This window comes from Hydra vulgaris, chromosome 02, assembly GCF_038396675.1.
Source record: "Hydra vulgaris chromosome 02, alternate assembly HydraT2T_AEP".
NCBI classification, from domain to species: Eukaryota; Metazoa; Cnidaria; class Hydrozoa; order Anthoathecata; family Hydridae; genus Hydra; species Hydra vulgaris.
The window spans coordinates 28,422,501-28,436,940 of record NC_088921.1 but is presented as its reverse complement, the minus strand read 5'-3'; the positions used below and the strand labels follow the sequence as shown (position 1 = coordinate 28,436,940).

General features: G+C 28.1%; 1 protein-coding gene across 1 annotated transcript in view; it reads right to left on the bottom strand.

Annotated features, from left to right (window-relative positions):
* The window catches only part of LOC100212332 (sister chromatid cohesion protein DCC1), a 39,268-nt gene that overhangs the window by 6,741 nt on the left and 18,087 nt on the right, over positions 1 to 14,440 (bottom strand). Inside the window, exons 8-10 of the mRNA XM_065790487.1 lie at positions 13,944 to 14,021; positions 9,181 to 9,266; positions 8,863 to 8,925 (exon numbers count right to left, since the gene is read on the bottom strand). Coding sequence (XP_065646559.1) covers positions 8,863 to 8,925; positions 9,181 to 9,266; positions 13,944 to 14,021 — 227 coding nt within the window. The remainder of the gene's footprint in view (positions 1 to 8,862; positions 8,926 to 9,180; positions 9,267 to 13,943; positions 14,022 to 14,440) is intronic.

The window sequence follows — 14,440 nt, the reverse complement described above, 5'->3', positions numbered from 1 at the left end:
TATTTTTATAAAACTATATTATTAAAAAGCTCCGGCCCCATTTAACAGTTGAAAAGCTAACTTTGGCCCTTATCAAAAAAGTTGTGGCCACCCCTGATTTAATGCAAACACCTAAAACTACTTTTTCAGCTTGAAACCAGAAATATTTCTGATGACTAAATTGTAAAACTTGGAGTTGGTGGTGGCTTTTTAAAAGTAAGTTTCTAAAAAATTTGCCGTTGGTGTGCTTTCACTAACGGAGCACCACATGTTGCTTAAAACCTTTAAAAGTTCACGCTGTCATCCAGATTCCACAATTCATCCATTGCCGCATTCGCTCTGTAGGAAATTATTAACGGCAAGCAACTGAAAAACTCCATTATCTTTCCATTACCCACACGCAAAGGTACAAGAGACCAAACAAACACCCAGAGTATGATATCAAGCTACAAAGATGCGTCACAAAATTCAACTGCAGAAAATTTGATTATTATTATTGCAAACTATTATTGATTTTTTATACTGCAAGATATCATTGACCGTCTATATTTTAGGTCAGCAGCAGTCACAATTCCCCAGACTTTAGACAAAATAATTCTGGCTTGAAAAAAAATATTCCATAAAAATGACCAATCGACACAGCAATTCTTTTTATTAATCTCAGGCAGATGCCTTCAAGACGATTTGAGAGTTAACTAGGATATTTTTGTTACATATAACTGCAGCATATTTCTCTATCATTGACAGTTTCCAAGAATGACGACTACAACTATTAAAAATCACATGCGTAAGCCATATGTGAATAGACATATAATAAAGTATAATTAAATTTTAAAAATTGAAAAAATAATTACAGGCAATGAATAACTTACACTTCAGTGCAGCATTTCTAATAAATGTTTTCGAAGTGATTGTTCCACTTAATATTACTTTGTCACTTAATGTCACCCAAAGGAGTTTGAAAACGAACTGTTTTTTTTTTTTTTTAAACATCAACGCTTCCAACAAGGCTGCAAGCAACCACTAATTAAAGTTGGAAGTTACTGAAAGAAAAAAGATAAAGATTGTAGAGCAAGATAACGATAGACAGATGACTTAAAGGATTGCAAATTATATGAATCGAGAAAGCAAGATGAAGGAAGCGAATTCCAAAGAACTGATGTTCGAGGAAAAAAACTAGAGCAACAAGAGTTTTTGGAGCACTTAGGAACAGTCACAAAAAATGTGATGTGATAACGGTTGGAGGTTGGCTGCAAGAGCAGGTCCAACTATGTTTACAATGCGTTTTTGCACCTTGTCTAAAAGAGAAAGGGCATCATTAGAAGATCTGCCGCAGATATGGCAACAGTTTTCCATACAAGGCCGGATTTGAGATTTATAGAGATAGAGAATAGAATCCGAGGTAAGAAAGTTTCAAGCTCAATAAAGAGATGCAACCTTAGCAGATGCTAATTTTGCAATGGATTTGATCTATGGTTTCCAAGAAAGATCGGTAGTAAGAGTTAATCCTAGAAGATGAAGGGTAGATGACTCATTGATTACATTACTGTTCATAAATATAATAAAAATTGAGTTTTATATGAATTAAAGTTCACCAGCCACTGTGAGCTCCATGCTGTAGCAGAAGTGAGATCCTTTTCAAGCTAAGATGCCTTTCCAAGCAATCAGAGAGAGTTGGCTTCTTTTCATTACAAGGATAAATGGTAGTATCATCAGCAAACAATGCCACCTTAGATGTGAGAATATCTGGAAGATTTTTAATGTAAACTAAAAAGAGTATAGGGCCAAGGATAGAACCTTGAGGAACCCCTGAAGTTACAGAATAAGAAGAATGCTGTCCATCGAGGACAACTTTTATACTACAATTGAAAAGGAAGGATTCAATAACCTTAAGAATGTTACCAGATACACCATAAGAAGAAAGCTTATGGAGAAGACCAGCATGCCAAACTTTATTAAAAGCTTTAGAAATGTCAAGAGCGATGACTTTAACCTCTCCACTTTTATCTAATGCACGATAAAACCTATCAGTTACTACTCTTAGCAAATAAGCTGTAGAACAAGTAGATCTAAATCCATATTGATGATCAGAAAGTGAGTTATTAGATTCAAGATGAGAGATTAAGTGTTTGCTAATTAAAGATTCAAAAACCTTGTTTATGATAGGAAGAAGACTAATGGGACGGTAGTTAGACGAATCAGATCGCTCTCCAGAATTTTTGAAAATAGGGATAACAGATGCCGCTTTCCAGCAGGCTGGAAAACAAGACTTAGATAAACACTTGTTGAATAGTTTTGAAAGTATAGACAACTGCGGAGAACACTTCTGCAAGACTATAACAGTATGTTGTCCGGGCCACAAGCTGTAGAAGAGTCTAAGCAGGAAATCACTTTAGATACAGAAGCTGGACTGATAAGAATGTCAAGCAATAGGTCAACCTGTTTGACAGCTATATCAGGTCGAACGCAACTAGTGGACTCAAGTGATGATATTGATGAAAAGTAAGCAAACAAATTCAACTTTGTCTTTAGGTGAGGTGACAAAGTCTGAACCATACAAGAGAGGTGGAATTACAGATTTGCCCTTATTATTGATACTATTATAGATACTCCAGAAATCACAAGAGCCTAATTTTTGTGATGAAATACGAGATTTCATGACCTGAGAATAGCGGGCTTTGGCGTTAGACAAAACCTTTTTACAATTGTTTCTAGCAGTAATAAACAGACATCTGTTTTCTGGAGAATTGTTTTGCTGATAGATATGGAAGTAACGGTTCCAATTGGCAATTTTTTTTATTTGTTTTTTATTTTTAGATTATTCACCTCCCCAAGGCCCGAGGGGACCACTACAGTCGAAGAGGCTACTCATTTTTTTGTGTTTTTTATTTTTTAGTTGTTATTCGAGGTGCAACCCTGTCTCAAACCTTTAACTCCGAAACACGAACCTTACCGAGCAAGGCCACTGCGCGGAGAAACTAAGTTGAGCGCGGTACTTCCAGGGACTTGGTGGGAGTCAAACTCCAAACCTCTCACTTACAAAGCGAGCGTTCTTACCACTACACCACTACCGCAATTACAGCAGCACAATGCACAGTGAAACAAAATTGAGTTTTTTGTGCCAAAATTATTTTCGTAGTTTTTTTTATTAGAATAGCTATATTTATATATAAAATGCATAAATAAAGTAATAAACATGTAATTATATAACATAAAAAAAAACATTAAAAAAATTAATTATTTTGGTGAAAAATATGAAATATTTTTAATGGATAAGACAACTTTTATCAGTGTAAACATTAAAATATTACTTTTCGATGCATGTATTTGTCGTAAAATAACTTTTTTAGATTTATATTTACGCAACTTATATATTATAACAGTAATGAAAGATTTTGAAGGTATTCTTTGTGTACAAAACATCTTTTTTACATGTTCAGTATTTCTCATCAACTGACCATTAACCGAAGACCAATCTTTTGTTATAACTTTCTTTATTGCAAAAAGTTGCAAAATATTTATGATGCATGGCTATTTACATACAACTAGCATGAGATTTACATTGCCAAATGTTTGGAGGATATTGGAGGATAGTTTATCTGATACCTAATAGTAAAGGTTAATAGCAAAAAAAATATCAAAAACTGTCTGTTTTCGATGCATAAAAACTAATGACTACATTTATATAAAATTATTTTTAAAAACCTGAGCAAAAAAAACATTCTTAATTAAAATAATATAGTTTAAAATGAAAGTCAATAAAGTTAATTTAAAACAATAGTAGCGTAAGAAAGTTGATAAATAAAAAATGCAAAATAGCGTTTTGGAACACATGTCAAATTAACGTGCATAATAACTGCATAAAATTACGCTTAAATTAATATTCAATGTTTTTTTAACTAGATATTTCCTCTAATGAACATGTCTTCACCATTATGACAAATTTTCACCGTGCAATGCTGATATTGATTTTTTGGTATTTTAGCACACTCTGTCCTACTGTGCAATGTGAGGAAAACCATGGAGAGGAGTGAGGCTTGACCTGGAATTGTCGAAGGGAATAAAAGATTCCATTCCTGCCTGAATCCATGAAGTTATGTAACAAGCACATTTGTCAACAGGAAGACCAAAGATTTCTACCCAAGGGCTATCAGGAAAAAAATTTATTACTTCAAGCAACAATTACTTGTAAACCCTTTCATCTTTCAATAAAGAAATCAGTAAAGTTAACTTTCTCTTCATCGGCATACAATTTTAGTGACCAGCTTAAATGTGGCATTAGCATACAAGTTTAAGAGATTTCTGGATCAATCATCTGGTTTCATCAAGTAATGACAAAAAGAAATGGACCTAGTACCAATCTTTGAGAAACTCCACTTTTGATATTTATTACAAAGGACAGAATCTGAAGTTACACCAGAAACTATGACCTTTTGAAAAAGGTGACCAAAATAGGATTTAATCAAAAATATAACTGTGTCTGGTAATTTAAATTAATTTTTAGCCGCAAAAAGAACTCGATAAGAGATTTTATGAAATGCATATTTAAAATCGATACTTATACATCAAACATAACCACTTGAGCAGGCCCATAGCAACTAGGGGGAAGAGAGGGGGGGGCAGCAGAGGCATTTGCTCCCCCAATAATTTTTCAAATAAATAATTTTGAAAAAATTGACTGAAAAAATGACTTAAAAAAAGAAATTATTCCAGCGCTGCACCCCCCCCCCCAATATAACTTTTGCTCCTACAAAAGGCGTATATGAGTATATGAGTTTTTTAATGCATCAAGCATAACCACTTAAGGATATGAATTTTTCACGTCTACCATGATTTTGCTCAATAAAATCTTGTAATAGGTTTAAAGTTTTTAGATAAAAGTATTGCCCCAACATTGGTGATAAATGGCCATGATAAGTGCATTTAACGCTGGAAATCTGACTGCAAGAACATCTGTTTTTAATAATTTTAGAAACTATAACTTTTAATTCACAAAAGATGAAGTTAAAACAGAATTAGATGCTGCCACATTATTTATTTCTATCCTATCTCAGCAGTGAGTAGTCACTCAATTTAAACCATCAGAATTAAACCATCAGGAATAAACCATCAGGAATAAAACCATCAGGATTAAAACAGTCAGTCCATGTTTCACTTATAACTACTGTCAAATTTATTATCGTTATTCTTCATCTTTAATAAACTTTGTTTTACAAAAAGTGGGCTTTAGTAGCTAAAATTGACAACATTCTGATAGTTATCGAACAATTCTTTGGAGTCCTTCTACCTTCTGAAGCACTTTATCTTTTTTTTCAAACTATTAGTTTGCTTGAGAGGCAGACTTGTTAAATTGTTTAAGAACTTGGCAGATGTGTAGGCTTTAAACCAAATATTTCATAACCAATAATTCTTTCTGCACAAAAAAGATTTCATAACTAATAATTCTTTCTGCACAAACATTTTTGTTATTAATTCTGTATTGTTGCAAATTTTAAAATGAAATAACATTCTATGGCATTTCTTATTAAAACTCTAGTATATGTTAAATAACCGAATTCCATATAAAAATAGCATTACCTTATTGAAACATTAGTAAATGTCACATAACAGAATTCCATCATAGTCTGAACATTATAAAAAAACAATCTTGTTGGTTTCCATATTTTTAAGTTAAAAATTTTAAAACTTTGTAAACAACTATGGTATAAGTGAGTAATTTAATTTTGTTTAACAGATATAACATTTTAAATAATCATTTTGAATAAACTTTTTTTAATCTTTTGATAATAACAATTGATTTGACAGGATATTATTTAAAGAACATGTAGCAAGATATTCTGAAGGAATATAATTGTAGCAAATTTTCATATAATCGCCTATCTTGTAAGTAACATGAAACTAGTAGACAACAACAGCCTGCAACAGCATATTAGAAGAAAAAAATAAAAAAAATTTCATGAAAGTGATATAGAATAAAACCAATGGTGAGCTTAAAATAATGATAGTAACAATAAAATATAGCAAAAATATTTGCTAAAAAATATAACTTTTTTTGTACGAAAAAGTGGAAAATAGACTTTTTAATTTAAATTTAATAGTTCAGTAAACTAAAGATTGACAGGTCTGCACAAGATTCATTTCGTAACCGATTTTCTGCTTTTTAAAACAAAAAAGATTTATTTTTTTTGGCAAATATTTTTGCTATATTTAATTTTCTACTTTTTAGTCCTTACAATGAGTTACCGTATTTACCGATGAGAATTATTGTTATGTAGCGTTGTTATTAGGCGGTGCGAATAAAAAAAAGCAATTGCTTCTACTCAGCATTTTTGGAGTAATTGCTCAGCTTTATGAGAATTAAAAATTTGATCAAATTTCCTCAAATTTTTATTTTCAAAGTTTTAGAGATTTTAAAATGTTAAAAAATTCTCGTAAAACAGAGCAATTACTCAGCATATTTGGAATAAATTGCTCAGCTTTACGTGAATAAAAATTTGAGCAATTTTGCTCCAATTCTTATTCGCGTAAAGCTAAGCAATTATTACAAAAACGCTGAGTAAAAGCATTTGCTTTTTTTTATTCAACCTCCTGTTGTTACGTCACAATAATATTTTTAAACAGTATTTAAACTACGAGAAATAAGAGGAAGAGTTGTGATTAAGTTCTCTAGTAGCAAGCAACATTAGCGGTACAATACTTATCTCAATGTTGGCTAATATTGTTAACAATATTGCAACAATATAAAATTTTCATATTTTGATAGACAGTGCTTTCAATAAAAATAAGCGCAGTTAAAAATTAAGTTCATTTTCTTTTTTAAAACAACATAAAAACCCATCTATATTTCCTAATTTTTTATAATAAGACTTAATTTTTTTTTTGAACATCAGTATATTATTTCTCTACAACTAACACGTCAAAAAAGAAGTTCATATTTAGTTTTTTTAAATAATTTTCTTTTTTCAAAGGAATACGGAAAACAAACAAAAATAGGTGCACAAACTTTTTAATTGAATTCTGTTCTCCTGTACACAGAAATGGGTCGAAAAGCAATAAGCGAAGCAACAGTGGCAAATAGGTATAAAGGATGGCTCAATGATCAGTAATAGAGAAATAGCAAGAAAATTACAAATTTTGGAGAATTGCATCATATATACTCTAAAGCATTTAAAATAACAGGTGGCATTCAAAGTCATGCAGGATCAAGAAGGTTCAATAAACCATTGCGCCCAAAAATAGTCTTATAATTCTTCAAATAAAAGCCAAGGTTAAGTTATCATGAACTCGACAACGCATTTAATAAAAACTGTAAAAAACGTATTTCCTCAAATTTAGTTAGAAACATTTTACTAAGGCAAAAAATTGGTGTCTATGCAGCTGTTAGAAAACCTATGTTGATGGCTAAAGATCGACTCAAGCTTAAGGCAGTGCAAGGAGAGAATTGGTTGATCTTTAGAGAGTTGGAGCAAGTAATTTTTAGTGATGAAGGTAAATTTGAAGTAATAAATAAAAAAAGAATAGTTCTTGTTAAAATATTTAAGTCCAATATGGGCATGCTGATTGATCAAAACAAATGGTGACGATTTCAACAAGATTTGGCGCCTGCCCACACTCTTGTACAGTAAAAGCATGGATGAAAAAAAATAAATAAGATTTATTGCCCTATCCAGCTCAATCACCAGGTTTAAATCCAATCAAATCTATTGGCTTAGATGGACAAAACATTATTCATGATGTAAATACGATCCATAAATAGCCAAAACAAAAATTAGATACCATTAGGTGAAAAATTCTAAACAAAACCTGTAACAATCTTGTTAATTGATGCAAAAAAGATGTGCTGCTTGCAAAAAAGCTCATAGGGGATATTTTAAATACTAGCTTAAATGTTATTTTTGTTGCTTTAATTTTTCATATTGCAGTTTTTTTATTAATGTTTTTTGTTATTATTTTTAATAACGTTTTTGTATACAATTTTATATTTTAGTATGCCATCCAACATGCAAGATTTGTTTATAAAAGATTTTTTTCGCAAATAAAAAAAAAATGTGTTTAATATCTTCTTTAGTTTTTATTTTAAGATATTTTAAATATGCTTAAAGAAAAAAATTTTTATCCCTTTATAACCACCTATTTTTTTTTTCAAAGCACTGTTTATATAGCAAATATTGATTTACAATATTGGCTATATATAAACTGTAATATAATGCCAACACATATTTTCATCATAATCAACGAAAAAATAATAAATTTCAAAAAGAGATCACCCTGAGGAGGATTTGAACCTGCAATCCTGTTAGCCACGCCTCAAAATTAGTTACCCATTACATCCTCAGGATTACTACTAGGACATTATGTCAATGAGGAGAAAATTTAAAGTATTTAAAGTTTTTTTTAGTACAAATGTTTTTGTTATGTAAATATTATTTGTATGAGAGTACAAATAATGTGAGCAACAATGTAATGAGAACATTATTTGTACTAACGTATACATAATGACCTCCTAGAAATAAAACATTAAAATTTACAAAAACAAAATTCTCCCTGAGGAAGACTTAAACCCATAACACTATTACCCACGCCTCAAAAGTAGAGTTATTACATACACAGCACTATGTGAATATATTGATAACGTAACAAATAAAAATAAAATTTTTGGACAAGTTACTTGATGAAAATTTCTAGCCAAGTGGAAGAAAAGATAGTAAAAATAAAACTGTGCAAAACTTTTAAAAACATGCTTTTATGAATAATAAAATATGCCAAAAAAAAAATAAAGATGAAGAACATATCAAATTGCTTTAAAATGTTATACTCACACAATTAACATAATGAATTGTAATATGAAATGTAACAGTTTGTAGACTATAACCTGATACTTACTTTAGATAAGGTTCAATTTCTTTGTAAGTCCATTTTTCTCTTGTTTTAAACAGAAAATTAAACCTACAAAAAAATATTTAAAATAGATTAAAAAAAAGTCTCTAAATATCTTTAAAAAACTATCTAGGAAAAACTACAAAATCTGGAACTATTAATAGAAAAATTCCAGAATTATTTTATCATTTTTTGGTTTTTTATTATTTAAAAATAATTGAACAAAAGCAAGTTATTTTTAAAAAGGTATTCGTTTTATTTAAAGACACTTTATTTCCATTTGTAAATGATAGACAAATAAAAGAAGAAAATCATTATTCTAACCTTTGTGCAGGATCATCTGGAAGATTATGTTCAGGAAAATGCCATACCAATGGGGGTTGATATTTTAAATCAGTTAATGCTATTCCCTTAAAATGAGTATTATTATCTGAAGTTGTTCTGTGTTGCAGAGTTGTTATTGTTTAAAACCAAATTTGCTGAAATTTGGCAAAAATGTTTAAAAACATAAGTTTAGGAAAGACAATATTTTTTTTATAAACTTTCTATTCCTTTCGGATTTACAGCAAGTTTGTTCCATTTTGAATAAAAAAACTGTACTGTAAATAATAAAATCAGAAAATACTTGTGCGAAACTCTCATTTAGAGGAAAGGAAAACGTAAGAAATTTGTTTATTCCAATGTTTTTATTTACAAATAGGTTATTAAGCCATAATTCATTAAAAGTATGATGGTTTGGAATTTAATAATCACTCTAAAGAATTTGTTTTTATAACACTTAATAATTACTCTAAAATGTTTTTTCAACAACTAATACATGAAACAAATCTTTCTTCAGAGTAAAAAATCAAGATTACAAAACATCCAAGACTACATAAATCAATGTTGCTCAAATCATAATTAAAATATTGTATTTTCTGAATCAGTATATTTTTTAAAGAATTAATTATAAAACAATACCTTTGTTTTTACTAAATAAAATAATGTATCAATGTAATATAAAATGATGTAATAATGCTCGTTATAAAATTTAATGAGACTTTCAAATTTTTATTTTATCATTAAAAATATTTTTTGGATTAATATTTTATATACTATAAATTATAAATAAATTTAAAGTAATGTTCTTTTTAAATCAATTTTTATCTTTTTATTTTTATTTTTTTTGCTATTTCACCTTCCCAAGGCCCAGAAGGCCACTACAGATGAGGAGGCTACTTAATTATAATTTTATAATTAAGTAGCCTCCTCATCTTAGAGTTGAGAGAGGGTTATAACCCTCTCTCAACTCTATAACTCCGAAACACGAACCTTGACGAACAAGGCTGCTGCGCGGAGAAACAAGTTGAGCGCGGTACTACCAGGGACGTGGTAGGGATCGAACTCGGAACCTCTCACTTATGAAGCGAGCGCTCTACCACTACACCACTACCGCATATATATATATATATATATATGTATATATATATATATATATATATATATATATATATATATATATATATGTATATATATATATATATATATATATATATATATATATATATATATAGTATATATATATATATATATATATATATATATATATATATATATATATATATATATATATATATATATATATATATATATATATATCTACCCTGATATATATCTAATATTTATATATTATAGGTATATATATATATATATATATATACCCTGATATATATCTAATATTTCATTTATGTAGCTTAATTCATAAATAAAACAATAAAACTTGTGATGGTGTTTTTATCGGCTCCCCAACCCTGATATATATATATATATATATATATATATATATATATATATATATATATATATATATATATTTATATATATATATACATATATATTTATATATTCATACATATATATATATATATATATATATATATATATATATATATATATATATATATATATATATATATATTTATATATATATATATTTATATATATATATACATAAATATATATATATATATATATTTATATATATATATATATATTTATATATATATATATACATATATATTTATATATATATATATATATATATATTTATATATATACATATATATATATATACATATATATATATATATATACATATATATATATATATATATATATATATATTTAAACATATATATATATACATATATATATATATATTTATATATATACATATATATATATATATATACATATATTATATATATATATATATATATATATATACATATATATATATATATATATATATATATATATATATATATATATATATATATATATATATATATATATATATATATATATATATATATATATATATATATATATATATTAGGGATATGACAATTTTGCAACCCTATATCCCCATACTAAATTTAGTGGAGATTTTGTGCAAAAATCAGAAAAATAACAAGCATTTTTACTATACGTCAAAAAAGTTCACCCCCCAATTAAAAAATATTTGTAAATTTTTTTTAAAAAATGTAGTTTTGCAACACATCTTCCACTACTTTATCGAAACCAATAAACAAGTATAATTAAAATTTGTCTACTGTGTATTTGACAATAAGTATTTAATATTTAGTTTTTCTATGCTATGGCATAATGGCATTAAGTCTTGCATCACTTTCACAGCACGTTCTGCACATATATTTGAGCGTTGTGTTGGTATTGGTGTTGGCTCAGTGGACCAAAACCTTTTCAATTATTTCAATGCTTTAGGATGCTCATTGCATGCTTCTAATAGATTAACAAAGTCTGCAGGATTGAAGTAGTGACCCCCAAACCATATATCACCCCATGAACCACAGATGAAGTCACATGCTGCTTGAGCTGATTTTGATTCTTGGTATTCTGGTACTAAAATGTAAGCAAGTAGAATAAAAATGGCTCTCGAATTCCAACTTGCATTGCTTATAGCAGGAAGTGATTTGAAATTAACTTTTGGAAAGTTACCTGTGCTTTTAAACTTTCTATAACATGCTATTAAGTGATTCAGGAAATCCATGTCATCTCTCCAGCGAGTTCGCTTCACTTTCGTCAAAGGATTTCCAATATTACTAAACAATAGCTTTAAGTTCTCGTAATCTTGCTGCAACCTTGTCACAAAAGGGTAATGGAGATATGGTGACATTGTCGATCCTTCAAAAAGATCATTCATGACATGTTTCAAAAGAGTATCTAGAATATGGTGTTGGCATCCAATAAAAACAGGCTTTTCTAGTCCAATGGTTTTAAAATGTTTCTGTAACCGTGTAACTACACCATTTCTTAATCCTGTATTTATAGATGTTGTGTCAGATACAATCATTTTTATGGCTGGCCACAGCTCATACTCATCTAGCACATGCTTTATCCCATTATATATTGTTTCATTTTTTCCATTCATCATTTCCAGAACAGCAAACCTAACCTCTCTATTTTCATTTTTCAAAACAACTACTTGATCTTCCATTTTCTTTATTTGTTTTCCATCAAAGTGCAAAGACCACTTTTCATTTTTTAGGTTTTCCATATAATTTGCTTTTAACTTTTCTCCTTCTTTCATAACACCTTTGTAGATACCACTTTGCGTTGGAGTATGAATAGAAATACCACTTTCTGAAAGAGTTTTACAGACTTTATGTGCTTTTTTGGTACTAATCTTAGCAGAAATCACTAAATTTACTGCTGAATTTGTTTTTTGTTTTTTAGATGATGATGAAGGACCTTCAGCTTCAATATCACTGCTGGAACACTGCTCTTCACTTTCTGAAGGTTCTCCTTCACTAGCTGATTCAACAAAATCTTGTCTTTGACTGATGGACATTTGTTTCTTTATCAACACTAATTTTCTTGGATGAATACCTTCAGCATCTTTAATTGTGGTACAATATCCAGCTCTTCCATTTGTTGACTTTTGAAGACAATAAAATTCTTTATCTTCCTGACACAACCATTCACCTTTCTCATCGGTAATGTCAAACAATCGTGTAAAATTTTGAGTTCCGGGTTTTCGACTATCTTTGTCAAGTTTTTTCAATACATTTTCTATTTTTCTTTCTGCTGCCGATTTCCCTTGTTGAATAGGAATATTTAGCTTTCTCCATAGCAATTTAGTTTCTTCAGCCACAATTGCAATTTTCTCCTTTCTACTTTTCACATTTGATGACAAACTTTTAAATCGATCAATGATACGCTGTTCTGTTGGCATCTTATTCATTTCACTAATACTTTTAACAACAGTAGTACATTTTCTGGAAGTTTTAGCTTTTTCAAACCTTACTAAATTTGATTCCCAAACTTTCTTATTCTTGTTTGAAGCAACTCTATTTTTGGACATAATGTTTAAAACACAAGATAACAGTTTGACAAAGTTAAAGAAGACAATTCCAGTTAAATACAAAAAACCAATTATAAAATGCTGAAGCACTTCCGCGCGGTCCAACAGGGTTCAAATCGAAAATTGCAGTTATTAAAAGTTTCAGTTATCTCGTAAAGAAATCTGTAGAATTTATGATGTTTGTGATCACAGTCGTATATTGAGTAAGATTGGGTTCTCTATTATATTTCTAATTTATAACTCACTAAAAAGATAGGAAAAATTATTTTCAGCTTGAGGGGTGATCTTTTTTGACAATTTACATAAAAAAAATATATTTTATGTTTATAAATATAATTTCTCCACTCATGGTTACATGGGGAATAAAAAATTCTTAAATTTTTTTTTTAGTCATACCCCTAATATATATATATATAAAGATATATATATATATACATATATATATATATATATATATATATATATATATATATATATATATATATATATATATATACATATATATATATACATATATATATATACATATATATATATACATATATATACATATATATATATATATATATATATATATATATATATATATATATATATATATATATATATATATAAAGATATATATATATACATATATATATATATATATACATATATATATATATATAAAAAGATATATATATATATATATATATAACAAAATATAACTTGATATTTTACTTACAAGTAAATGATCAGATTTGACATTCATACCATCTGGCACACTCTGCGACCAAGCACTTAAAAACTCATTGTAGTTAAACTAAACAAAAAAGCTTTTATAATCTTCATTATCTCTTTCTCCCATAATTAAAAAAATAAACTAAAAACTCAATAAAAATAGCAGCATTCAGCAATTTTTGTAGAAATATGTATTAAGTTATAAGTTCATGTTTTCACATGTGGTTGGGAAAGGGTTTCCATAATGCCATTTTATAATTTTAATGACATTACGAAAGAGTTTAAGCAAAAAAAAAAAAATTTAATAGTCAAGTAGCTAGAAAAATGTTGTTAATTGATGAGAAAAATAACTCCTTAAAATGTCACAGCTTTATTCCAATATTTAGTAACAAATCTTTACTTTTCAACATGGTATTTAAAAGAAGCGAAATAATATATAAATTTCAAAAATAGTCACTTGATAAAAAATATATTGAAAATAAATTTTATAAAAAACTTGTA